At 63.6% G+C, this 22,992-nt stretch overlaps 1 protein-coding gene across 1 annotated transcript; it reads left to right on the top strand.

The window, feature by feature from the left end:
* Positions 1 to 459: 459 nt before the first annotated feature.
* On the top strand, positions 460 to 22,952 carry MYO15A (myosin XVA; the record flags this gene model as incomplete). Its single annotated transcript, XM_084216243.1, has 63 exons — positions 460 to 3,423; positions 4,197 to 4,279; positions 4,510 to 4,573; positions 4,676 to 4,785; positions 4,991 to 5,065; positions 5,235 to 5,325; positions 5,782 to 5,906; positions 6,378 to 6,441; positions 6,526 to 6,639; positions 6,778 to 6,939; positions 7,035 to 7,148; positions 7,247 to 7,305; positions 7,523 to 7,646; positions 7,728 to 7,823; positions 7,915 to 8,046; positions 8,305 to 8,430; positions 8,589 to 8,666; positions 9,026 to 9,180; positions 9,296 to 9,341; positions 9,458 to 9,582; positions 9,826 to 9,943; positions 10,032 to 10,207; positions 10,276 to 10,360; positions 10,627 to 10,680; positions 10,840 to 10,921; positions 11,004 to 11,134; positions 12,022 to 12,117; positions 12,208 to 12,443; positions 13,293 to 13,471; positions 13,583 to 13,655; positions 13,811 to 14,002; positions 14,145 to 14,239; positions 14,325 to 14,413; positions 14,491 to 14,617; positions 14,741 to 14,802; positions 14,914 to 14,977; positions 15,062 to 15,200; positions 15,457 to 15,547; positions 15,631 to 15,727; positions 15,931 to 16,052; positions 16,146 to 16,205; positions 16,370 to 16,445; positions 16,779 to 16,894; positions 16,971 to 17,089; positions 17,169 to 17,310; positions 17,535 to 17,646; positions 17,803 to 17,877; positions 18,256 to 18,461; positions 18,853 to 18,986; positions 19,064 to 19,118; positions 19,223 to 19,295; positions 19,518 to 19,591; positions 19,675 to 19,757; positions 19,942 to 20,072; positions 20,201 to 20,295; positions 20,709 to 20,786; positions 21,008 to 21,104; positions 21,207 to 21,367; positions 21,468 to 21,601; positions 21,701 to 21,834; positions 22,125 to 22,258; positions 22,465 to 22,605; positions 22,694 to 22,952. 63 exons carry the CDS (start codon positions 460 to 462, stop codon positions 22,793 to 22,795), a joined length of 9,747 nt encoding a protein of 3,248 aa, XP_084072369.1. The 3' UTR covers positions 22,796 to 22,952.
* Between the last annotated feature and the right edge of the window lie 40 nt (positions 22,953 to 22,992).

The raw sequence follows: 22,992 nt of genomic DNA, 5'->3' as shown, positions 1-22,992 counted from the left end.
CCCAAGAAGGGGAAGGGGAAGGAGAAGAAGGGGTTGCCCAAAGTAGGGGTGGGAAAGAAACTGGGCCGTGGGAAGAAGGAGACGGAGGAAGAGGAGGGCGAGAGCAATGCTGCAACAGCCAAGAAGACCGCGAAGGGCCCCTCCAAGCTGATGATGGGGCTGGCAACCGACAAGAAGAAGAAAGGGGCCAAGGGTGCAGAGGCCAAGGACCAGCCCAAAGATTCTGTGGAAGCCAGTCCAGCCGAGGAGGAGGTGGCAGCACCTCCGAAGGCCCGGGCAAAGCGGAGCCTCCGCAGCACCTCGAAGCTCTTCATGGGCTTCAAGAACCTGGGGCTGCGCCGGCCCAAGAAGGGACAGTTCAAGAACACATCCCGCTTCTTCTGGGGGCTGCATAAGCACAGCACTAAGAAGAGGAAGAAAAAGAAGAACAAGGCAGTGCTCAAGTCCACCTCCAACCTGATGATGCGCTTCAAGGAGGTGGGTAAGAAGAGGAAGGAGGAGGCCAAGGAGGAGGCCAAGAAGGAGTCACCGTCGAGGCCATCCTTCATGCTGCTGCGGCGGGGCGGGCAGGACGCCGAGGACGGCTCGCTGCTCTTCCGCCGGCGCCCGGAAAGGAAATTCAAGCCCCGGGCGCAGGTGCTGAGCAAGGCGGCCACCGCCACGGGCTGGCTGGCCAGGAGGGTGCTGTCCCGGCGCGGGCGGCTGGTGGGGGGCGGCCGCGCCACTGACACGGCCTGGCTGTCCCGTATCGGTGCCAAGAAGCTGCCGTTCCCCGCGGAAGACGAGATCCTCAGGCACCGGGCCAACATGAAGCGGATCCCTGGCGGTGTCGGGCTGCCGGCGCCCGGCACTCCGCGGCAGGGCAGCATGGTGAGGCGGCCGTCCCGGCGGCGCTCCCTGCGCGCCGAGCCGCCGGCGCCGCCGGTGCCGCGCTACGGCTGGGCCGAGGAGCAGAACGGAGCCTACGGCCACCGGCGAGCATACGGCAAGGAGGATGGAGCGTACGGCTCCCGCCGTGGCTATGCCAGGAAGGAAGATGGAGCCTACGGGCCCTGGCGCGGTCAGCCCAAGGAGGAAGATGGAGCCTACGGCCCTCAGCACGGCTATGCCGAGGAGGATGGAGCCTACGGCCCATGGCACGGCTACAGCGGGGAGGAGGATGGAGCCTACGGCCCCCAGCACAACTACTCCGAGGAGGAGGAAGGCTACATGCAGAGCCCAGCCTACCCAGCAGGGTATGGCTTCGAGGATGCGGGGCCGGCTCCCTACTCTGACTACCCTGGCTATGAGACAGAGGAGGAGTACGACTACTATGGGGGGTTTTGGGATGATGGTGACCAGCCAGGGGACCCCTACGGCGACTCAGAGCTCGAGGACGAGGGACCGTTTGGTGGTGGGTCTCCCCTCGGCCTCTATGACCCGTACAGCAGCGACCCAGAGTATGGTGAGGAGGCAGCGGGGCCCTTCGGCTACAGGGGGGACCCCTACGAGGACTTTGGGGAGCCCTTTGCCGGGGGGTACCCTGGGAGTGAGTACCCCGAGCATCGCATCCAGTACAGCGAGGGTGGGTGGGCGCCGCACGCCCAATCCTCCTGCAACCCCTACGCCCTGGGCCTGGAGGAGATCGCGGAGGGCGAGGAGCCCGAGGAGTGGGAAGAAGAGGAGGAAGAGGAGAAGGAGTATCCCTTTTCCATCCTCAGCGCCTCCTCGCTCCGGGGCATGCGGAAGACGCTCTCTTCCAAGCTCTCCCTTAACAGGAAATTCAGGCTCTTCCCCCGACCCCAGGTCAAGCTTTTCGGCAGGGACCGCCTGGACGTCCCCCTCCCGCCGTCCCCCCACCTTCCCGCCGCCCGTGACGAGGACGACTACGACGAGTACGAGCCGCCGCCGCCTCCGGCAGCCCCCGGCCCCGCGGCATCCCCGGCACGCCCGGTTTCGGCAGCGCGGGCGTGCGGGAGCCCCCTGGGCCAGTTCCTCCAGCGATCCCTCTCGATTCCTGCCAGCCGTCCGCCGCGAGGTGCCGGGGCATTTCGGGGGTCCCGCACCCCTCAGCTCTCCTACAGGCGCTCCAGCCGCAGGCTGGCGGGGATGGAGAGCGCCGGTTTGGGGGGCCGGGACTCTTCCCCACCGGCAGGGCCCTGGGGGCAGCCCCCTCCCCGGGAGCCGGGGGCTGCGCGCCGGCCGTCGCTCCGTAACCCCTTCGCCAACCCCGGCCGCTCCTCTTCGCCCCCACCCGTCCGCCCGCGTCCCGGTAGCACGCGGGGCGAGGGGCCGCGGCGATCCCCCTCCCTCGGTGCCAGCCTCCGGCGCTTCGGCCCCGAGCCCCCCGCCCCGCCACCGCCCGCTCCGCGCTCCCCGGGGCCGGGGGGGCGGCGCCTGGGGGGGCCCGCGGCCCCGGGGAGATCTCCGTCATCGCGCCGGAGCAGCCCCCCCGGGCTGCCGCTCCCCCAGGCCTGGCCCCGGCTTCCCGAGCCCCCCACCAAGGCGGTGAAGCCGCTGCAGAGGACCCCCTTCCTGGCACCATCGTCCCGCCCCGGCAGCCGCCGCCTCGGCCCCCCCGGCCCCTCCTGGGATGAGGAGCTGCCCCCCTGGCGGGGTCCCTCCGGGGTGCCCCCTCCGTCCAGCCCCGCTCCTAGCACCCCCAAAAGTTTCATCCAGCGCATCGGGCAGCCCCTTGCCGGGATGGCCCCCCACTCCCCACCCCCGAGGCCATCTGCTGCAGCGGGGGGCCGCAGCCTCTCCAAGGGGCGCTCCGTGGCGCAGTCCCTGGCTTCGCTGCTCGTAAAGAGCATATCCCCCGGCAAAACCCCCTCATCCTCACCGCCCAGCCGCCTTCCCTCCACTCGCTCGCCCCCCTTGCCTCGGCGCCCATCCCGACGGGACGGGAGCACCCGCCGGTCTCCGAGCCCACCCTCGGTGCGCCGGGGCTGGGCCGACGTCGGGCGCCCCATCCTCCCCTCCAACCCCCGTGGCAACCGGAGCCCCTCACCGCCCCGTCGTGCCGCTTTCCCACCCCCCCACGGGCGAGCCCCCGGCTCTCCGGTCGCCCCCCGGCACGGCGCTCGTCCCCCGGGGCCGGCGGAGCCCATGGAGGGTGACGGGGCGGCCGCGGAGGAGGGCGCGGGGCGCTACGCGGTGGTGACGCCGCAGGTGCAGAGGTTGGGCTCCTTCCGGCGCGCATCCCGCATGTACAAGCAGCACTGGTCCACGCAGCACGTCGTGCGGGTGCGGGAGATGCCCGACGCCTGGACAGCCGAGCAGGGCCGCCCCCAGCAGCCCACCCAGCGCGGCCGGCGGTGGGCGGGCCAGTGGGGAGCCGACATCGCCCGGTACCTGTGCCAGCGCCCGCCGGCGGGCGGCTGGAGGGACAGGCACCCCTGGGCAGAGGGGTACCTGGGCAGCAAGCAGCCCTGGCGCAGCAAGGTAACGCCCGCGGGGAGCCCCCTCGGGGGGATGGAGCCGGGGGTGAGCTGGCAGCTGGCGGAACCCTGGGCAGGGCGGCGAGTTAAGGAGGGCCTGGTGGCTCTCCTGGACACGAAGATGCAGAGGGGTTTGCAGCGCCCAGGGTGGGGGTAAATGGCTGTGCGTGGTCTGGGTGCTGGCGGGGGTCCTCCCGTGGGGAGCAGGCTGCAAGAGGGGATCGTCACCGGTTGTGTGTCCCCCCACGAGCGGCCCCTCTGGGGACACTTGACTCTGGTGTATGGAAATGCAGAGACCCGATCCGCGGGGACAGGTGCAGGTGGCACGGTGACCCGGCAGGGTGTCCGCTTTCCTGCCCACCCCCTGGCCGGGTGCCAGCCAGGCTCCCGTGTGACACCTGTCCTGTGTCACCCCTGCACGTGGCTGGGGGGAGCAGCCTCGGCCCCCTTCCATCACTTGCACTGAGGGTGGTGCCCACGCTGAGCGGGACTGGGATTCCCAGGAGCAGGTTTTCCTGGGACCAGCCCAAAGGTGGCCTCGGTGGCCTCATGTTTCTGTGTTCCAGCCCTGCTGCTCTCACCTGGCACACAGTGCTCTTGCTGGGGGACTGCTTTTGGGGCTGTGGGGTGTTTCCTTGGGGTTCCTGCCATTGCTGACTGCGTGTCCCCTGGTGTGGGGTCACAGATGGTGTTTTGGGGTGGTGGTGGTGGTGACTGGGTGGGACATCTGAGGGTGCTGGCACATCCCTGCCATGATGGGGTGGTTGCTCCATGCAGATGCAGTCACTGTGCAGCCTGCCCATCATGCGGTACCAGGAGCCACAGGAGGAAGACGGGCTGGAGGACATGACTCAGCTGGAGTGAGTGTCCCTGTCCCCTGCACTGAGACTCAGTGCTGTGGGGGACAATGAGGCTGCAGCCCCTAACCCCATACCCCTGGCCTTGCTATCCCACCCCATCTCATCCCAGCATGGGCTCTGCTTCAGCCTCGTGGGTCTGGAGATGGACAGAGGACACTCTGTGCTCAGAGTCCCTCTGTCACCTCTCTGTCCCTCTGTCACCCCCTAATTCAGCCTCTGCTCCATACCAGGGACCTCCAGGAGGCTGCAGTGCTGAACAACATCCGGACACGGTTCGAGCGCCAGCTCATCTACGTAAGCTTAGGGGACACAGCATCCCCCAAAGACTGTGGGGTGGGGTCTTTGGGGAGTCACCCCGCTCCGAGGGCTCGCAGCCCCACACCCTCTCTCTGGCAGACCTACATTGGCAGCATCCTGGTGTCGGTGAACCCCTACCGGCTCTACAACATCTACGGCAAGGAGCAGGTGCAGCAGTACGAAGGCAGAGCCCTGGGTGAAAACCCACCGTGAGTCCCAGGCTGTCCCCAAACGCCCTCTGGGCATGGGGTCGCTCCACCCTCCATCTCCCACACTTGGATCCGCAGCAGAGCTGGGGAATCCTGGGTCACTGGGTGCTGGAGCAGCTGTGTCTGTGCGTGGGGATGCTTGGAGCGCTTTCGGGGTCCCTGTGCTGGGCCAGCGTGACATTTCCCACCCTCTGCTTCTCCTCAGGCACCTCTTTGCCATTGCAAACGTCGCCTACTCCAAAGTGATGGATGCCAAACACAACCAGTGTATCGTCATCAGGTGGGACAAGGCTGTCCCCTAATCAACACCACCCTAATTGCTGGGTTGCTGCCACCAGCCTGGCTTGGCCTGGGGGATGGGGTGCTGGAGGGGGTTTGGGGAGGTTTGGGGTGGGCACCCCTTGCCTGACTGGTGATGGCCCCAGCCATGCCCCCGCTCTGTGTTTCAGTGGGGAGAGCGGCTCAGGGAAGACCGAGGCCACCAAGCTGATCCTGAGCTACCTGGCAGCCGTCAGCCAGAAACGCAGCACTGCCCCACAGGTAGGGCAGGCGCTGCCCTGAGGACATCCCTGAGTCCCCATGTCCCCATTGTCTTCTCCCACCTCCATCCCTCTGTTCCATCCCTCCTCACGGCTCTGCTGCTCTCTCCTTGTCCCAACGCTTCCACCTGGATCGTGGCAGATAGAGGTACCAAAGGGACACGTGGGCTGGGATGGGTCAGGGGGACGAAGAATCACGGTGGCATCTTGGCCATGGCGCCCCAGCTGCAGGGGAAAGGTGGTGGGGACAGCAGGAAATCAGTGCATGCACACAGATGGAGCCTTTGTGCTCTCTCACAGCCTCATTTAACCTGGCTGTGGTGCATACCTCAAATTTGGGCACCCACGGGTGTGTGTGTGGAGCATGGGGTGGCAGGGAGGGTGGCAGGGTGTCAGAGGGGGGCCCTAGCCTTGGAGATGCCCCGTGGTGTGTCGGGTGCCCAGGCTCACCCCCCAGCTCTCCCCATCACCACAACAGATCCTGGAGGCGACCCCTCTGCTGGAATCCTTCGGCAACGCCAAAACCGTGAGGAATGACAATTCCAGCAGGTTTGGGAAATTTGTGGAAATCTTCCTGGAGGAGTAAGTAATGCTGAGTAACCTGTGTGTGGCTACTCCCACCCCATGTCCTCTGCTGCTCCAGGGGTGTCCAGCCAAACCCAGCCCCTTGTCCCCGGAAGGACACATAGGGATGTTTTTGGGACAAACCTGGTGTTGGAAAGGTGATAGCACCTGAGGACAGGTGGCTGTCCCTGGAGTAAGGGCAGGGATGCTGTGACCTGGCTGGTGCCTTTACCATTCCCAGTGCCCATCCCTGTCCTCATAGCCCATCCCATCCTCTCTTGGCCCCACTGATCCTGGGAGTGCCTGATACCACAACCAGGTGCAGACACGTCTCCCTGCTCACCCATCCCTGGTGGGGGGAATCTGGGGAGCAGCACTGACCCCCCCCATTTTGTTGGGGGGCATTGGGGCATGGGTGGGTGCGCTGGGGAGCCACAGCCCCTGCCCACACCGAGGTTGGCAGCCAGGTGCCCGCTCTCCCCCCTGCAGCGGCTTGATCTGCGGTGCCATAACCTCGCAGTACCTGCTGGAGAAGTCCCGCGTGGTCTTCCAGGTGCGTGGTGAGGGGGTCCTGAGCTCTGCCCCCCACTCTGCCCCCTCTGCCACCCCCTCCCCAGCTCTGTCCTCTGCTCTCCAGGCCAAGAGCGAGCGCAACTACCACATCTTCTACGAGATGCTGGCAGGGCTGCCGTCCCAGCAGCGGCAGCGGTACTGCCTGCAGGGCGCCGAGACCTACTACTACCTGAACCAGGTAGTGTGCCCCTCCCTGCCCCGCCACAGCCTGATTTTGGGGGGCTGGTGGGTTCCTGAGCCCTCAATGTGTGGATGAGGATGCTCAGGGCAGGGTGACCCCCTGGGACCTACTGATGGACCGAGGGGGTTGTGCCAGGGTGGGAACTGTGAGATTCCCGGCAAGGACGACGCTGAGGATTTCCGCCGGCTGCTCAACACCATGGAGGTGCTGAACTTCAGCGTGGATGAGCAGAACAGCATCTTCCGCATCCTCTCCTCCGTCCTCCACCTGGGCAACGTCTACTTCGAGAAATACGAGGTAGCCCAGGGGGAGCCAGGTTGTGCTCCTGGGGCGTGATTTGGGATGTGGCAAAGGGGGGATCAGCAATGCCACGGCATCCCTGTGCCCTGCAGACCGACTGCCAGGAGGTCGCCACCGTGGTCAGTGCCACGGAGATCCGGACGGTGGCTGAGCTGCTGCAGGTGTCCCCTGAGGGCCTGCAGAAAGCCATCACCTTCAAGGTGACGGTGAGTGCAGGGGGGCACAGGCTGGGAGGGGGTCTCTGGCCCCTGGGGACCACCCGGGCTGATGTTGCTGCAACCCCATCATGCCATTTCCCAACCAGGAAACGCAGAGGGAGAAGATTTTTACCCCTCTGACTGTTGAAAGCGCCGTGGATGCCAGGTAGAGGGAAGGAGGGCTGCCCTGCAGGAGGGTGTGGAGGGCCTGACCCCCAGGGATGGTGAAATGCCAGCTGGGAAAGAGGATGATCAGGTCCCCCTGTGTGGATTAGACTCTGTGGTGATGAAAGCTGATGCTGTGGTGGGTGCTGGCTGTGGCCGTGGAGAGCACTAGTGCCATTCCAGAGCTCCAGCGCTCTGCTCATCTCTCCCCTTCCCAGGGATGCCATTGCCAAGACCCTCTACTCCCTGCTCTTCGGCTGGCTCACGGACCGCATCAACAAGCTGGTGTACCCGCGGCAGGAGGCCCTCTCCATCGCCATCCTGGACATCTACGGCTTCGAGGTGAGCAGGATTCATCCCACCTCCATCCTGGCTCAGGCCCAGCTCAATCCTCCCAGGCTCCATGGATCTTCCTTCTCGCAGGACCTCACCTTCAACAGCTTTGAGCAGCTGTGCATCAACTACGCCAACGAGTATCTGCAGTTCTTCTTCAACAGGATTGTGTTCCAGGAGGAGCAGGTGGGGCTGGGGGGCAGTGCTGGCTCTGCCCTGGTGCTGGGCACTGCTGTGGGGCTGGGGGCACAGGGCTGACCTGGTGCCCACCCTGCAGGAGGAGTATATCCGGGAGCAGATCGAGTGGAAAGAGATCCCCTTCAGCGACAACCTGCCTTGCATTGACCTCATCTCCCAAAAACCCTACGGCATCCTCCGGATCCTGGATGACCAGAGCTGCTTCCCCCAGGTGAGGAGCTGGTGATGAGGTGCAGCCAGCACTGGGAGGTCACTGTGGCTGGGGAATCAACATGGCCCAGGGCTGCTCTTCTCCTGAGCTGTTCTAGACAACCTGGGAAATCTCCCACATTCCTCCAAAGCCCAAAGAATCATTGAAACATCATGGAATCACAGAATGGTTTGGGTTGGAAAGGACTTTGGAGATCACCTAGCACCAACATGCTGCTCAATCACCTGAGCTGTGTGTCACTGCTGTGTCCCTCCCCAGGCCACTGACCACACGTTCCTCCAGAAGTGTCACTACCACCACGGGACAAACCCGCTCTACACGAAGCCTAAGATGCCACTGCCTGAGTTCACCATCAAGCACTATGCAGGGAAGGTGACCTACCAGGTGTGTGACATTGGGATGTTAAGGCAGGTTAAAGAAGAGGTTGATCCTGCACCAAGGAGGGAAATGCATCTCTGGGGGTCTGGCTGGGGTCCTGGAGCTCCTTGCCTCACCCTGTCATCCTGCTGGGCTGCTCACCACGAGGTTTTGCTATTTGCCAGGTTCACAAGTTTTTGGATAAAAACTATGACCAGGTCCGTCAGGATGTGCTGGACCTGTTCCTCAGCAGCAGGACCAAGGTAGGGCCCTGCCTGGCGCTGGCTCTGCAGTGACACTGGACATCAATAGCTCCTTTCCATACATCCCTTTCCATGTCCCCAGGCATGTCCCTATGGCAGGTGAAGCCCAGGGGGGACCAGAAGCAGAGGAAGTCTAATACGTCCTCTGGGCTTTGACCCCTCAAGCATTTGGCACAAACAGGCACATGGGCTGCTCCTGTGCTCTGTATTATCCACATCCTCATCCTCATCCCTATCCAGGCAATCCTGCTACAATTAGGGCTGGGCAAAAAAGGAGCGCCCGGGCTGCGAAGAGGATGTGGGAGAGCTGCACCATCCTGGCCACCTTCCTCCTCTCTGACCTTTCCTGTCCCCCCAAGGTGGTGGCCAACCTCTTCTTCGGCCACGCCCAGGTGCTGGCCCGGCAGAGGAGCCTCCTCAGGAGGAGCAGCACCAGGACACGGCGGTACAAGGCTCCCACCGTGGCCGCACGGTTCCAGCAGTCGCTCCTGGAGCTAGTGGAGAGGATGGAGAGGTCAGGGTGGGCAGCAGGCTGTCCACTGGGCTGTGGGGAGCTGGACCTGAGCCCTAGGGGCCTGGGCTGTCTTTGTCCCCTGTTCCCTGTGGCTGACAGGGTCTCTCTGTTACAGGTGCAACCCCTTCTTTGTGCGCTGCATCAAACCCAACAACAAGAAGGTGAGAGCTGCTGGTGCCTGTGCTACCTGCCCTGCTGGCACTGGGAGTGTGTGGGCACACGGGAGGTGGGGGTCTGCCCATGCAGTTGCTGATGTTTCTCCCCATCTCTGCCCCAGGAGCCGGGGCTCTTTGAGGCTGACGTGGTCAGGACCCAGCTGCGGTACTCGGGGATCCTGGAGACCATCCGCATCCGCAAGGAGGGCTACCCCATCCGCATCCCCTTCCTCGTCTTCATCGACAGGTGCCTGGGGGCTGCAGGCTGGGCACTGCCATCCCAGCCAGGGGACACCATAGAGTTTGTGGGTGTTTTGGGGGCAGTGTTTGGGCTGGGGTTCCCCCACAGTAGGAGCTGGGAACTCCTCATGTTAATACACAGCTCTGGGAGAAGCTGCATCTCCAGGAGCAGTGTTTGTCACCACAGGGAGGGTGGGTGGTGGTGTCCCAGTGGGGTCCTGTGTGGTGACAGTATCATGGCCTCACCCAGGTACCGCTGCCTCGTTGATATGTGGTCCAATGTCATTCCCAATGGAGCCAACTGTGTGGAGATGCTGAGGAGCCTCTGCCCCGTTAACCCCAGCATGTACTACGTCGGTGTCACCAAGGTACTGTGCCAGGAGGGGGCTTGGCTCCGGTGGTGCCCTGGGGGTGGTGGCCAAGGCGGGGAGCTCACGGCCTCACCCCTGCTCCCAGCTCTTCCTGAAGGAGCAGCTGTACCAGGCGCTGGAGAGCAAGCGATGCCGTGCCCATCACCTGGCCGCGCTCACGCTCCAGCGCTACGCTCGCACCTTCTTCATCAAGCGGCGCTTCCGCTCCCTCCGCCGCAAGATCGTCCTCCTGCAGAGCCGGGCGCGGGGATACCTGGCCAGGTGGGGGTCCCTGGGGGTGGCGGGTGGCCACGGGTGGGTGGCAGAGGGTGACGGGTGCCCTCCCGCAGGCAGCGGTACCGGCGCATGCGGCACACGCTGATCAAGTTCAGGTCGCTGGTGCACATCTATGTGAACCGCCGGAGGTACCTCAAGGTGAGGTGGGGTCTGTCACATCCCAGGGGGTCCAGGGGACCTGCTGCCACCCTGCTGCATGTTCAGTCTGGAGAGGACACAGAGGCATGCCCAGACTGCGAGCCCCCTCTACGTGCCACCCTATCACCTCCTCTGTGTCCCATTGGGTATGGGCAGTGCCTTTTCTGGGTGCAAACCCTGCTGATGCTGGGGAGGGGGCAATGGCAACCCAGGGTGCCATGATGCCTCAGGGTCTCCCTTCCTCCGGTGGGCTGCTCTGCTTGCAGAGGAAGGAGGATGCTCGCAGGCGGGCCGAGGAGGAGAAGGAGAGGATGAAGCAGGTAAAGATGTGCGGCCCTGGTGGGAGCACTGGTGTGCTGCATGTGCAGCCCACGTCGCTGTGCTGTCCTGCCCATCCCTGTGCTCCTGGCCGCAGCACCCGTGGGTGCCGGGGCAGGAACCAGCACGGCAAGTGTCCCATCCCTGTGCTGCGGCGGCAGGAGCTGACGCGGAGGGAGGTGGTGGATGTCACCCACCTGGAGATCCCGGCCGAGCTGATGGGGCTGCTGGAGGCCGCTGCAGGTGAGCGGGTCCCGCACCGCCGTCGTTCCCAGCCCCTTGTTCCCCCCCGACGGCCGTGCTGTAGCTTCCCGCTGTGCCGCAGCCGCTCGGGAGGTGAACGCCGGCTGCGTGGTGCTGGTGCCGCCGCCGGCGCTGCAGCCCGACCCCCAGCTCACCCTCCCGCTCGACATCAACGACTACCCCATGGCCAAGTACGTGCGGGGCCACTTCCAGGTAAGGTGGGCGCCGCGGCCCGGCAGCGGGGAGCTTTTCCCGACGGGCAGACAGCTTTTGGGGAGTCCCTGGCACCCCGGTCGTGGTGGAGCAGTGAGGTTCAGGGTCCCCGTGGTGGCTCCCCGCACTGTCCCACCGGGCTCTGCCCCGGCTCCCACCCTGGGGATGCCACAGGTAGCAAGAGAGGCTGGATCCGGGGTGGCTGTGGTGCTGTGGGGAGCTGGCTGCCACCTCCCTCCCTCCCCGTGGGTTCCTGTCGTCTCCAGAGGCCGGGGGGACCCTGCTGAGGTTATCGGAGAGAGACCCGCTGAGCCCTCCTGGACGCCCGACGCGGGGCGGATCCGGAACGCTGGGGCGGGAGACCAGGTCGCTTTGCTCCCGGACCCCGGCCCCACCCACCGTCACTTTGCCCCATTCCTCTTCCTCATCCCTATTTTTGCCCTGTGTTTCCCAGTCCCCGGCATCCGGGGGCTGGATAAAGCTCCTGGCCTTGACAAGGTGTTGCCATGGAACCACAGAATGGTTTGGGTTGGGAGGGACGTAAAGACCATCCAGTTCCACCCCTGCCATGGGCAGGGACACCTTCCACTAGAGCAGGTTGCTGCAAGCCCTGTCCAGCCTGGCCTTGAACATTTCCAAGGATGGGGCAGCCACAGCTTTTCTCGGCAATGTGTGCCAGGACCTCACTTCCCATCTCTGGTGCTGCCAGCACAGCCTGAGCCCCTCCCTGCCCCACTCCCAGGACGCTGCTGGCCCCATTCTTCACCCCAGCCCTTTGGCAGCCCCACAGGCTCCACCCAGCCTCAACAGCATGCTCAGCACCATGGGGCAGCCCCTCGTGGCCTAAGGCTGTCCCCAGGTAGCCATGGGTGCGGGTGTCACCGCAGGAACCTGCATTTGGGATGCTGACGGCCCCACTGAAAGCCCCCCTCACCCGGCTGGATGAGGAGCTGTGCCACGAGGCTCTCAGCCTCTTCCAGCTGGTAGGTGGGATGGCACGGGCTCCATCACCACAGTCCCCTGCCCGCTCTGTGCCCGGGGTCAGAGGGAGGACCTGGCTGTCCCTGTGGCAGATCCTGCGGTTCATGGGGGACCCGGGGCTGGGCGGCTCTCAGGAGACCCTCTTTGGCAACTACATCGTGCACAAGGGGCTGTCGGTGCCAGGGCTGCGGGACGAGCTCCTGGCACAAGCTGCCAACCAGGTGTGGAGGAACACCAACGTCAACAACGAGGAGCGGGGCTGGCTGCTGCTGGCCGCCTGCCTCAGTGCCTTCCCCCCGTCCGCCGCCTTCGACAAGTACCTGCTCAAGTGAGCTGGGCACGGGCTCTGGGCTGGGAATGGGCATGGCTGGGACCCTCCCTCGGGAACAGACTGGTGCTCATAGCTGGGAACACTGCTGGGCTTTTCAGGGCTCTCCTGGCACCTGTGGCTGAGGATGCTGCCTAGGCCCCGGCTGGTTCCTCCACGGTTGCTTGGGCCAGGTCCTGTTGGGAATGCTCTGAGGTCCCTGCAGGATCCCTCTGGCCAAGCTGGCATGTGTGCCCATGCCCCTCTGGGTTCCCCAGGGCCAGCCTGGCACATGTACCCAGGCATTCTGGCCAAGTCCCACTAGAGAGGCTCTGAGGTCCCTCCAAGATGCCCTGGGCCAGCCTGGCACATGTGCCCAGGATGCTGCTGAGATCCCTCCAGGGATGCTCTTAATCCCTCTGTATAGCAGAAACAGGTGATCCCCCTGCTGGGGAATAATGTGCTCTGACTCCAATGATTCAGAAAGCTGAACAATTGCTTTATTAAGCTATACTATATTACACTAATACTATTCTAAAACTATACCAAAGAGATACTATACTAAAGAATAGTAAAGAAAAACCCGTGACTGTCTCCAGACAGTCACGACACACATGGATTCAGTTGGTCAAGGAATCCAAAAAACCTTCACCTGTGCCCAATTACCAAACCACTCTGGGTAAACAATCTCCCTAACACATTCCACGTGTGCCAAACAACAGGAGCAGTGAATAGAGATAAGAATTGTTTTCTCTTCTCTGAGCTTTCTCTGCCCTCCTGAGGAAAAATCCTCAGGAAAGTTGTGCCTGCTGCTCCCCTGTGCCAGCCTGGCACTGGTGATCCTCCTGCAGCAGCCTCCCTTCCCCTCAGGTTTGTGTCTGACTACGCCTTCGCTGGCTACAAGCCGGTGTGCCAGCGCAAGCTGATGCACGCCATGGCGCGCTCCCAGCTGGGCGCCGCGGCCGCCCGCACCTTCCCGCCGTCGCTGCTGGAGTGGACGGCGAACCGGCAGCAGGCCAGCATGGCCCTGGACCTGCACTGCTTCAACGGTGAGGGCAGCGCGGTGCTGGGCACGGCGCCGGGGAGGGTCGGTCCCAGCACGGCCACCCTCGTGGGCAGCGGGGACTGGTGGCACCTGCTCATTGTCCATCCCTCCCCAGGTGACCAATTCTCCTGCCCCATCCACTCCTGGAGCACAGGCGAGGACCTGGCAGGGGATGTCCTGAAGCTCAGGTGTGTGCTGGCTTGGCACCTACCCACCCCATGGGGCACAGTGTCACCTGGGGCCGCCTTTGGTGTCCCCAGGATCTGGGAGCCCGAATGGCCAGCTCATGGGCAGGGTGTCCCTGTGGAGCCCGTGCCCATCCCCAGTGTCTGGCTGTTGGCAGAGGGCTGGCAGAGGGCTGGCGTGGCTGGTCCGTGGCCATGAAGGCAGGTGCCCAGTGGGCTGAGCTGGCTGGACATGACTACGTCCTGGACCTTGTCTCCGACCTGGAGCTGCTGCGGGGCTTCCCCAGACAGAAATCCTGCTTCCTCCTCGCGTGGGATGGCACCGAGAGCCACAGCAGGGACAGCCGGCCGTGGGTACCCGGGCAGGGGTGGGGGCCCCACTCTGGGGGGAACCCTGGCACCAGGCTGGATGGGTGCCAGGGCTGGGTGGGCTCCTGAGGGGAAACCTGGCACCCACTGGGTGCTCGATGAGTGCGTCCTCCCTCTCTGCAGGGTGCTGGGACACGGATTTGATTTGGATGAAGTGCCTCCTCCTCCAGCTGTAAAAGCCCCCACGCTGCCCTCCATGGAAGCATATCACCCCCATGGTAGGGCATCGTTCCCCCCAGCTCTTGTGCCTCAGTGTTGTGACAAAGCCCTGCCATGCCTTTTTCATGCCTTGTCCCCTCACAGATGGGGAGTTTGGGGAGCCACGCAGCCAGAAGGGTCTGGACCGGTACCTGGACAGTCTCTTTGACCCTGTGCTCTCCTACGGCAATGGGGTGAGAGGGGTGTCCCCCTGCATGAGGCATTTTGGGTGCAGGTGGCCTGGCCACTGTGCCCTGACACCTGTCCCCAGGAGCTGGAGAAACCGTCCATCCTCTCGCAGAGGCTGAAGGGAGGAGGTGGTGTGGGAGGAGGGAACAGTGGCACTGATGCCACCCGGAGCGAGCCTCCCGTGGCTGTGGAGACGCGCCAGCCAAGGGGTGAGCACCTCCAGCACTCCCACACCCCCAGCCAGCCCCCTGCCTCAGTTTCCCTGGTGTAGAGAACACCCCTGCACCCAGAGCCCCACAGTTCTGACTGAGCTCTCCTCTTTGCTGTCACAGGCACAGAGCCAGACCTGTCCCCACAGCGCCGGGCAGATGTCAAACAGCCACCTGGAGCCTCGGTCAGTGCATGGGGCCGGGAAGGGTCGAGCTCCTTCTCTACTTCAGGGGCAGCCCCCGGGGATGGGAGCAGCCAGAGGTGCCAGGTGTTGACAGCATCGTGTCCCCTGCAGGGCAGAGCGACAGAGGGGACGCCAGCCCATGTCCCCCAGCCCCGGCCCTACTCCCAGAAAGCCGGTAAGGGGTCCCAGTGCCTCGGGGTGGCCACAGGGGCTCGTGGCACTGAGCCAGGGCCCCTGAGCCGTGTGCTTGGCTCCGCAGCAGCCGTGGGCCGGCGGTGGCCGGGAGAGCCGGTGCGGCATTCCCGGCTCAACTCGGAGCACTTCCCGCGGCCCACGCACGACATCCGCAACATCATCCGGCAGTGCCAGCCCACCCCGCGCAGCTCCCAGCCCCACAGGTGCACACCTGGTCCCCTGCCACGCCTGGGACTTCTCCTGCCCGGGGCTGCATGGGCTGGTCCTGATGCCGGGGTGCAGGGAATAATGGAGTGTAGAGGATGATGGGGTGCAGGGACTGATGAGGTATAGGGAATGCCAGAGTGTAGGGGATGATGGGTTGCCCCAAGCGATGGGGCTCCAGGTGGCGTCAGGTACAGGGAATGCTGGGGTGCAGCTGGTGCTGGGTTCAGCTGATGTGGGATTCTGTCCTGGCAGCAAGCTCTTTGGGAAGAAGCTGGATCCCCATGAGGAAGCCATGCAGATCCTGAAGGAGCAGCTCTCAGCAGCCCGGGTGCCATCAGCTGTGGTAGGGATGTGGCCGCCCCTGTGTCCCCCTGATGAGGCTGGGGGTGTCACTGGCACTGCCCACAGCCCCTCTGTGCCTTGCAGGGGCCCAAGGAGGTGGTGGCTGCGGTGAAGCCGGTGCCAAGTGCCAGGTACCAGCCACGAGCACCCACAGGACGTCCTGCAGCCACACAGCCCCCAGGTATTGCTGGGCAGAGCTGTGGCACTGATGGGGCCACCGTGGAGTGAGGCACTTCACCCTCCCCATGGCACAGCTGATGCTTGGTGGGATAACTGCTGTGTCCAGCTCAGCCAGAGGGCTGCTCCCCGTGCCTCAGTTTCCCCAGTAGAGGCAGCTGTTGGTGGTTCCCCCCAGGGATTTCAAGGCTTTCTGTCCCTTTGCAGTCTTTGTCTCCCGGGAGCTCCCGTCCGAGGCGCAGCAGGTCCAGACCCAGCTGCACCGCAGCTGCAGCGAGGACTTCTACACCTACCACAACGTGCCCTGGAAAATATACATCCGGAAGGAGGTACAGATTGTGGGGACACTTGGGGACAGGCAGGTGCTAAGGCCCTACCAGGATAACAGGGTGTACACCAAGGCCTGGTCTCTCTCCTGGCAGGTTTTCTACCCCAAAGACAACATCAACAGCCCACTGCTGCTCGACCTCATCTTCCGGCAGGTGAGGCACCGAGCTGGCCCTGCAGCCCCCATCTGGGGGGTGATGGTTTGCTCATCCCACTGTGCCCATCCTGCTGTGGAGGAGCAGGGGCTGTTGCCAGCTGGGGCTGGGGGGATTTTTGCTCCTCCCCACACAGCCCCACTGCTCCTCACCCCCTTTCCCAGATCTTCAATGATGTGCTGTCTGACACCTGCATCCGGATCAGCCACGAGGAGCGGCTCCGCCTGAAATCCCTCTTTGGTAACGCTGTGTCCTGCTGCTCCCTGCCTGGGGGCTCACACCCAGCCACTCTTGAGCCTGTCCTCTTCTCCTGGGTATCCATCTCCAAGCCAGGACTGACTCTGCTTAACCCTGGGTAGTTTTGCCTCCAAAAGCAACGACCCCCCTGTAATTTAGCGCTCCACAACCTCACAAGCTGTCAGGTCAGCCAGCTGCTTGGGGAACACACATCTGTCTCTGCAGCAGTCCTGCCAGGAAGGGAAGGGCATGGGCATCCCTGCTTTTGTTGGGAACTCTGTCCACATCCTCTCCAGGCAGGGGCAGCTCACGGCAGGTATTTCCCCCTCCCCACAGCGGAAAACAAGCTGGACTCCTTCAGCCCCGTGGCCACCGAGAGTGTCAAGAGGGAGATCATTGCGGCGGCCCGGGATGGCTGCGAGGTGTACTTCTCCCGCCTCTTCCCTGCCACGGTGAGGGACCAGCTGTGGTCAGCACGGATCCGCAGTGTGGCCGTGACCCTGGCTGAGGTGCTGTCCTGGTCCCCAGGGCAGCGTGGGGACGGGTGTGCAGATCCTGGCCGTGTCCCACGCCGGCATCAAGCTGCTGCGGGTGGTGAAGGGCACCAACGTCCCCGGGGAGCAGCTGCGGGTGCTGCGGGCCTACAGGTAGGGGTGGCCAGGGTGGGGTGGGTGCTGTGGGTGCCACAGGTGACGGGTGTTTCAGCCTCCCCTCGCCCTGCCCCAGCTACCCCGACGTGCTCTTCGTGACCACCCCATCCAGGAACATGCTGGAGTTCAACCTGCGCGGCGAGAAGCTCATCCTCTTCTCTCCCAAAGCTCCTCAGGTCAAGGTCATGGTCGACCACTTCATCACAGAGCTCAGGAAGGTGGGGGGTGCCCTGGGGCCAGGGTGGGTTTGTCCTGGGGGTCAGACCCTGCCCGTGTGCCTGTGTTTGGGAGCCTGGGGTGGGCAGAGGAGGGCATCCTGCAAATGGAACCATGGCTGGATTTGGGGGAATGGTGCTGAGGCTGCGGGTGCTTGAAGCCCCTGTGCTGGGTGGGGTGTGGGTGTCCCTTTGTGCATGGGCTGTGCCAGACCCCCTGTGCCCAGGACTCCCAGTATGTGGTGGCCGTGAGGAACTACAGCCCAGAGGACAGGGGCCAGCTCAGCTTTCACAAAGGGGACATCATCCACCTGCAGTCACTGGAGCACCCTGAGAGAGGTGAGGGACTCCCAAAGCCCCCCTTGCCAGGATGCCTTTGATGGGGTCACAGGGGCAGCAGACTGATGGCTAGCCCTGCCCTGGAGGTGGCTGTGTGCTTGCCTTGCATCCTGTGACACCCCATGTCCCCATGGTGTCCCCATGGTGTCCCTGCAGACCTCTACTATGGCTGTGTGGTCCGCAAGAAGGTGATGTACCTGGAGGAGCTGAAGACAGGCACCCAGGATTTTGGTGGGTGTCACACTGTCCCTGTGTGTGTCCCTGAGCTGTGTCCCCCTCCTGTGACTGGGGCATGGGGCAGGGTCCTGCCTCTGTCACCCCCCAGCAGGATGGTTTGGGGTCTTTTTGGTACTGATCTGATGCAGGGAGATGCTCCCCTGCGGGTGCCACCCTGGTGCCACCCATGTCCCTCAGGTGACAGGCTTTGTGGCCCCTGGTCTATACCTTTCCCTTGAGTGATGCCAAACTGCAGCTGCTTCCAGCCAAAACCCATGGCCAGATCCCTGAAAAGGGTTGGGGATGCAGAGGCAGGAGGGAGCAGGCAGAGAATTTTAGGGGTGACCCCATGGCTGCCAGCCCGGGGCCATCCCCACCATCTGTCTGGCACAGGGTGGAAGTTTGGGGCCATCCATGGCAGGTCAGGGCTCTTCCCTGCCGAGTATGTCCAGCCCGTGGCGGCGCCCGACTTCGTCCACCTGCCTGCGGAGAGGAAGGAGGAGCCCAGGGACAAGCAGGGCAAGGTGGCAGCGTCAGCAGCCGTGGCTGTGGCCGTGGCCTCCACTGCTGCTGCCCAGGAGCTGGACCGCAAAACCGAGGTGGGTCCTTGTCACAGACACGTTTCCTGAAAAATCCTTTTGCTAGGATCTTTTCTCCTGAGAAGCTGAGAGCTACTTTGGAGAATTGTTTGCCCAGTGAATTGTTTTTAATTAATGACCAATCACAGGTCCAGCTGTGTCGAGGCTCTGAGCAGTCACAAGATTTTATTATTCATTCCTTGCTAGCTTTCTGATGTCTCCTTTCTCTTTCTTTAGTATAGTTTTAGAATATAATATCATATCATAAAATAATAAATCAGCCTTCTGAAACATGGAGCCAAGATTCTCATCTCTGACCTCATCCTTGGGACCCTCAAACACTGCTGCAGGTCCTGGCCCAGGGCTGTCCCCAGTGCTGGCTGTGCCTGGTGCCCACTGCCCTGCTCCACAGGTGTCCCCAGCCAGTGCCACCTTTGTGGAGGGTCCGGAGGCAGATGGTGACGAGCAGCTCAGGGATGTCACCGACGCCTGTCCCATGCTGGCCTTTGCCCAGCGGCATTTCCGTGCAGCACGACGTGGGACCACGTGAGTGTCAGAGGTGGGACAGGGGTGTGCCATGGTGGGGACACCTGTGCTCACCTGCTCCCTTGTCCTTCTGCCAGGGACTCCCGTGGGATGAAGGTGCCAAGTGTGCTGGAGATGCTGACATTCACCAAGGTATGGGCAAGTGGAGTTCTGGGGTGCCCTTGTCCTGCTGTCACCTGCAGGTCCCTTTAAGGTCCCAGCAGGGTCCCAGAACTGGCCCTCTTCCCCCGCTCCAGATTCCCATTCAGGAGTCACTCATTGAATTTGTGGATGGTAGCCTCAACAAACTGGCTGCTGAGGCTTTCCAAGGTAGGCAGGGACACGAGTGTCCTGTCCCCCTGTCCCCCAGCCATCCCCAGCCCTGTCCTTGGAGGAGAGTGGGGCTGGACTGGGATGGGCAGAGGGGGTGTCCTAGGGGAGTTAATTCTGGTCCCACTGCTCCATGTGCCCAGGATGTGCCCACCCAGGAGAGCACGTCCCTGGGGAAGGGCCATGCTGACCGGTGTCACTGTGTGGCTTTGTTGTCCCCAGCTGTGATGAAGTTCATGGGTGACCATCCCCTGCGGGGGCAGACAGAGCAGGACATCGTCTGCACCATCCTCAAGGTAAATCCACCACTGGGGCGATGGGTCCTGGGGGTGGCCTGGGCAGGGGGTGGCAGAGAGGTGGCAGCTGTGCCTGTCCCCAGCTGTGTGCAGAGCATGAGGTCCTGCGGGATGAGGTGTACTGCCAGATCATCAAGCAGATCACCAACAACACCAGCTCCAAGCCGTGAGTCCCTCCACCCATGTGGGACAGCAGAGGCTGGCACTGGGACACTTGTACCCTGGCCAGGCCAGCTGCTCCAACCTGGGGGGAGACCTGGGGACCCCGTCTGTGCCGTTCCCCAGGGTGATGGGTGCCACTGTGGGCACCCTCGCCCTGCTTAGGGGATCAGCCCTGGCTGTTCCCACAGGGACAGCTGCCAGAGGGGCTGGAGGCTGCTCTACATCCTCGCTGCCTACTACAAGTGCTCTGAGGTGCTCCGGCCCTTCCTCCTGGGCTTCCTGCAGGATGCCAGCAGGCACCCGGAGCTGCCTTTCCACGGTAGGGGCCATGCACGCCCCAGGGTGCTGGGGAAGGACAGCCCAGGTGCACAGAGCTCAGGAGGAGCTCTAACAGAGCCAGCGTGGCAGCTCAGCCCCATCCTTCATCCCGGTCCCTGCTCCTGCCAGGCATCGCCAAAGCCTGCGAGCAGAACCTGAGGAAAACCCTGCAGTTTGGTGGCCGCAGCCTCTTCCCCAGCAGCATGGAGGTCAAGGCCATGGTGGTGAGGCCAGGGGCTTGTGGGGTGGAACAGGGCTGGTGTCAGCTTGAGATCCCCCTCAGAAGTTCTGGGTACACACATGGGGTCAGGTCCTCCCTCTGGGCTTGGGATCTCCCTCAGACATCACCCTAGAACGGAGCTGATCCTTTTTGGGCATCTTCCCAAGAGAGCACAGCCCTTCTCAGGGTCTGCTCTTCACCACTTTGGGGGTACTCTGAGCCTTCAGGGGTCCCCAGCGGGGATGGAGCTCTGTGGACATGAAGTGAGGGCATGATGGTTCAGCTGGACAGGATGGGCAAGAGACAGGATGATCCCAGTGGGGTGGTTCCTTAGGGGTAGCTGTAGGATTTGGGGTGTCCTGTGGGTTCTTGCTGTGTGAAGGGCCCCCCTGCACCCCACGATGTCCTCCCATGCAGGCTGGACGCAGCGCCAAGCGCCAGCTCTTCCTCCTGCCCGGTGGCATCGAGAGGCACCTCAAGATCAAGACGTGCTCGGTGAGCCGGAGGGGACAGGAGGCTCAGTGCACCCCGAAATTATAGTGCCACCTCAGCTGTGGGCACCCAGAGGGGGTGGATGTGGGGGGGCTGCACCCTTTGGCTGTCCCTGCTGTGGGACTTCATCCCCTGGGAAAAGCAGATCACCATTGGGATGAGCCTCAGTGCAGGACAAGTTGGTGGCCCAGAGCAGTGTCCCAGCCACCTGTCCCTGTGCCCAGGTGGCTCTGGATGTGATCGAGGAGCTGTGCTGTGAGATGGGGCTGCAGAACCCAGAGGCTCTGGAGGAATACATCCTCTTTGTGGTGACCGACAGAGGTGAGGAGCTGGCAGGGGTGGGACAGACGGGACAGGACAAGCCAGGACGGGACAGCCATGTGGGTGGTGTGGTGGCCATACTCAGACTCCTGGGTGGCACAGGGCAGAGCGTGCGGCCACTGACCCGCCGGGAATACGTCCTGGACGTGGCTGCCGAGACGGAGCTCCGGGACAGCAGCTACACCTTCTGGTGCCGCCGCGTGGTCTGGAGCCAGCCCCTCAAGTTCGACAACGAGCTCTATGTCACCGTCCACTACAACCAGGTCGGGCCACCCCATCAGCCTCCCCCAGGGCCACCTCCCTGTCTCCCTCAGAGCGTGCCCTGTCCCCAAGCCGTGTCCCTGTGCTCTGTCCCCCTCCCAGGTGCTCCCTGACTACCTCAAGGGGCTGTTCACCGTCCTGCCGCCGGCGAGGCCGGGGGAGCAGCACTTCCCGCACGTGGCCAAGCTGGCCGCCCTCCAGCACCGCGCCAAGGACCGCCACCAGCTCCCCACGGCGTACGGCAGGGGACAGGGCACCTGCAGGGGGGGAAACACGTGTCCCGTGGGATTGGGGCCCGCTGGCCAGTGCTGGCCCTGACCTCGGGCTCCCCACAGGCGGGAGATGCAGGACTACGTCCCTCCGCAGCTCTTCCGCCTGCTGAAGCCGCAGTCCTGGCTGCAGATGGTGACCCAGCACGTGCAGCAAGCCCAGGCACTCAGCGCCCACCAGGCCAGGGCACAGTTCCTGGGTGAGGGGACAGAGACAGGGAGAGGATGCAATTCTAATGAGGACGTCGTGCTAATGAGGATGCAATGCTGCTGGGGGTGTGATGCTGCCAGAGGATGATGATGATGGGGATGGGATGCTGGTTGTCCCTGCACAGAGCCTGGGGTGCTGCACATGGAGGGCAGGATCGATTGGCAGGACAGGACAGGGACACCCATTTTTTCCCTTGCCTCCTCCTGGGTGCAGGCCACCCTGGGGACTGGGCAGATGAGGGTGGCAGTGGGCACTGAGACCCCGTCCTGTGCCCTGCAGGGCTGCTGAGCGCCTACCCCATGTTTGGCTCGTCCTTCTTCTACATCCAGAGCTGCAGCAACAACGCCATCGTTTCGCCTTGTATCCTGGCCGTCAACCAGAACGGCCTCAACTTCCTCAGCAAGGAGACCCACGTAGGTGTGGGGCTGGGGGACGCATGGAATCATGGAACGGCTCGGGTCGGAACAAACCTTAACGCCCATCCAGTTCCACCCCCTGGCCATGGGCAGGAACACCTTCCACTAGACCAGTTTGCTCCAAGCCCTGTCCAGACTGGGGTCCCTGGTCCCCTTAGAGGGGTTCCCAGGGCACACGGGCCACCCCCCTGTCCCCCTCCCAGGAGCTCATGGCCAAGTTCTCGCTGAATGAGATCCAGTCCACGCGGACGCAGCGCCCCACGGCCGGATCCAGCTCTCCCTACGTGGAGATCACTCTGGGAGACCTCCTGGCCCAGGGCATCACCCAGCTGCAGCTGGAGCAGGTCAGGGACACCTGGGGACGTTGGGGCGCCCTGCTCGGGCTCTCACAGTGGTGGCACGGCCACTACCCATCGGTGTGTCCCTCTGCAGGGCCTGGAGCTGTGCCGCGTGGTGGCCGCGCACATGGAGAGGCTGCTGGGTGCCCGGGAGAAGAGGCTGACGCTGCCGCCCAGCGAGATCACCCTGCTCTGAGCCTGCCACTGGGAGCCCCGGCACAGGGGACAGAGGGTGCAGTGACCATGGGGTGTCCCCAGCTTGGCCAGTGGCCGCTGTCCCCCTGTCACCACACCGCTCTTGTTATGGGGTTTTATACACGCCCAGCAGCCCGACGTGACTCGGTGTCCGTAGTTTTGTGTTGCGCTCGCTGCCGCAGGGTCGATGCTGCCCCG

Source organism: Fringilla coelebs, assembly GCF_963513975.1.
Source record: "Fringilla coelebs genome assembly, chromosome: 16".
Lineage (NCBI taxonomy): Eukaryota > Metazoa > Chordata > Aves > Passeriformes > Fringillidae > Fringilla > Fringilla coelebs.
The sequence above is the reverse complement of the archived record's forward strand: the minus strand, read 5'-3'. Positions and strand labels throughout refer to the sequence as shown.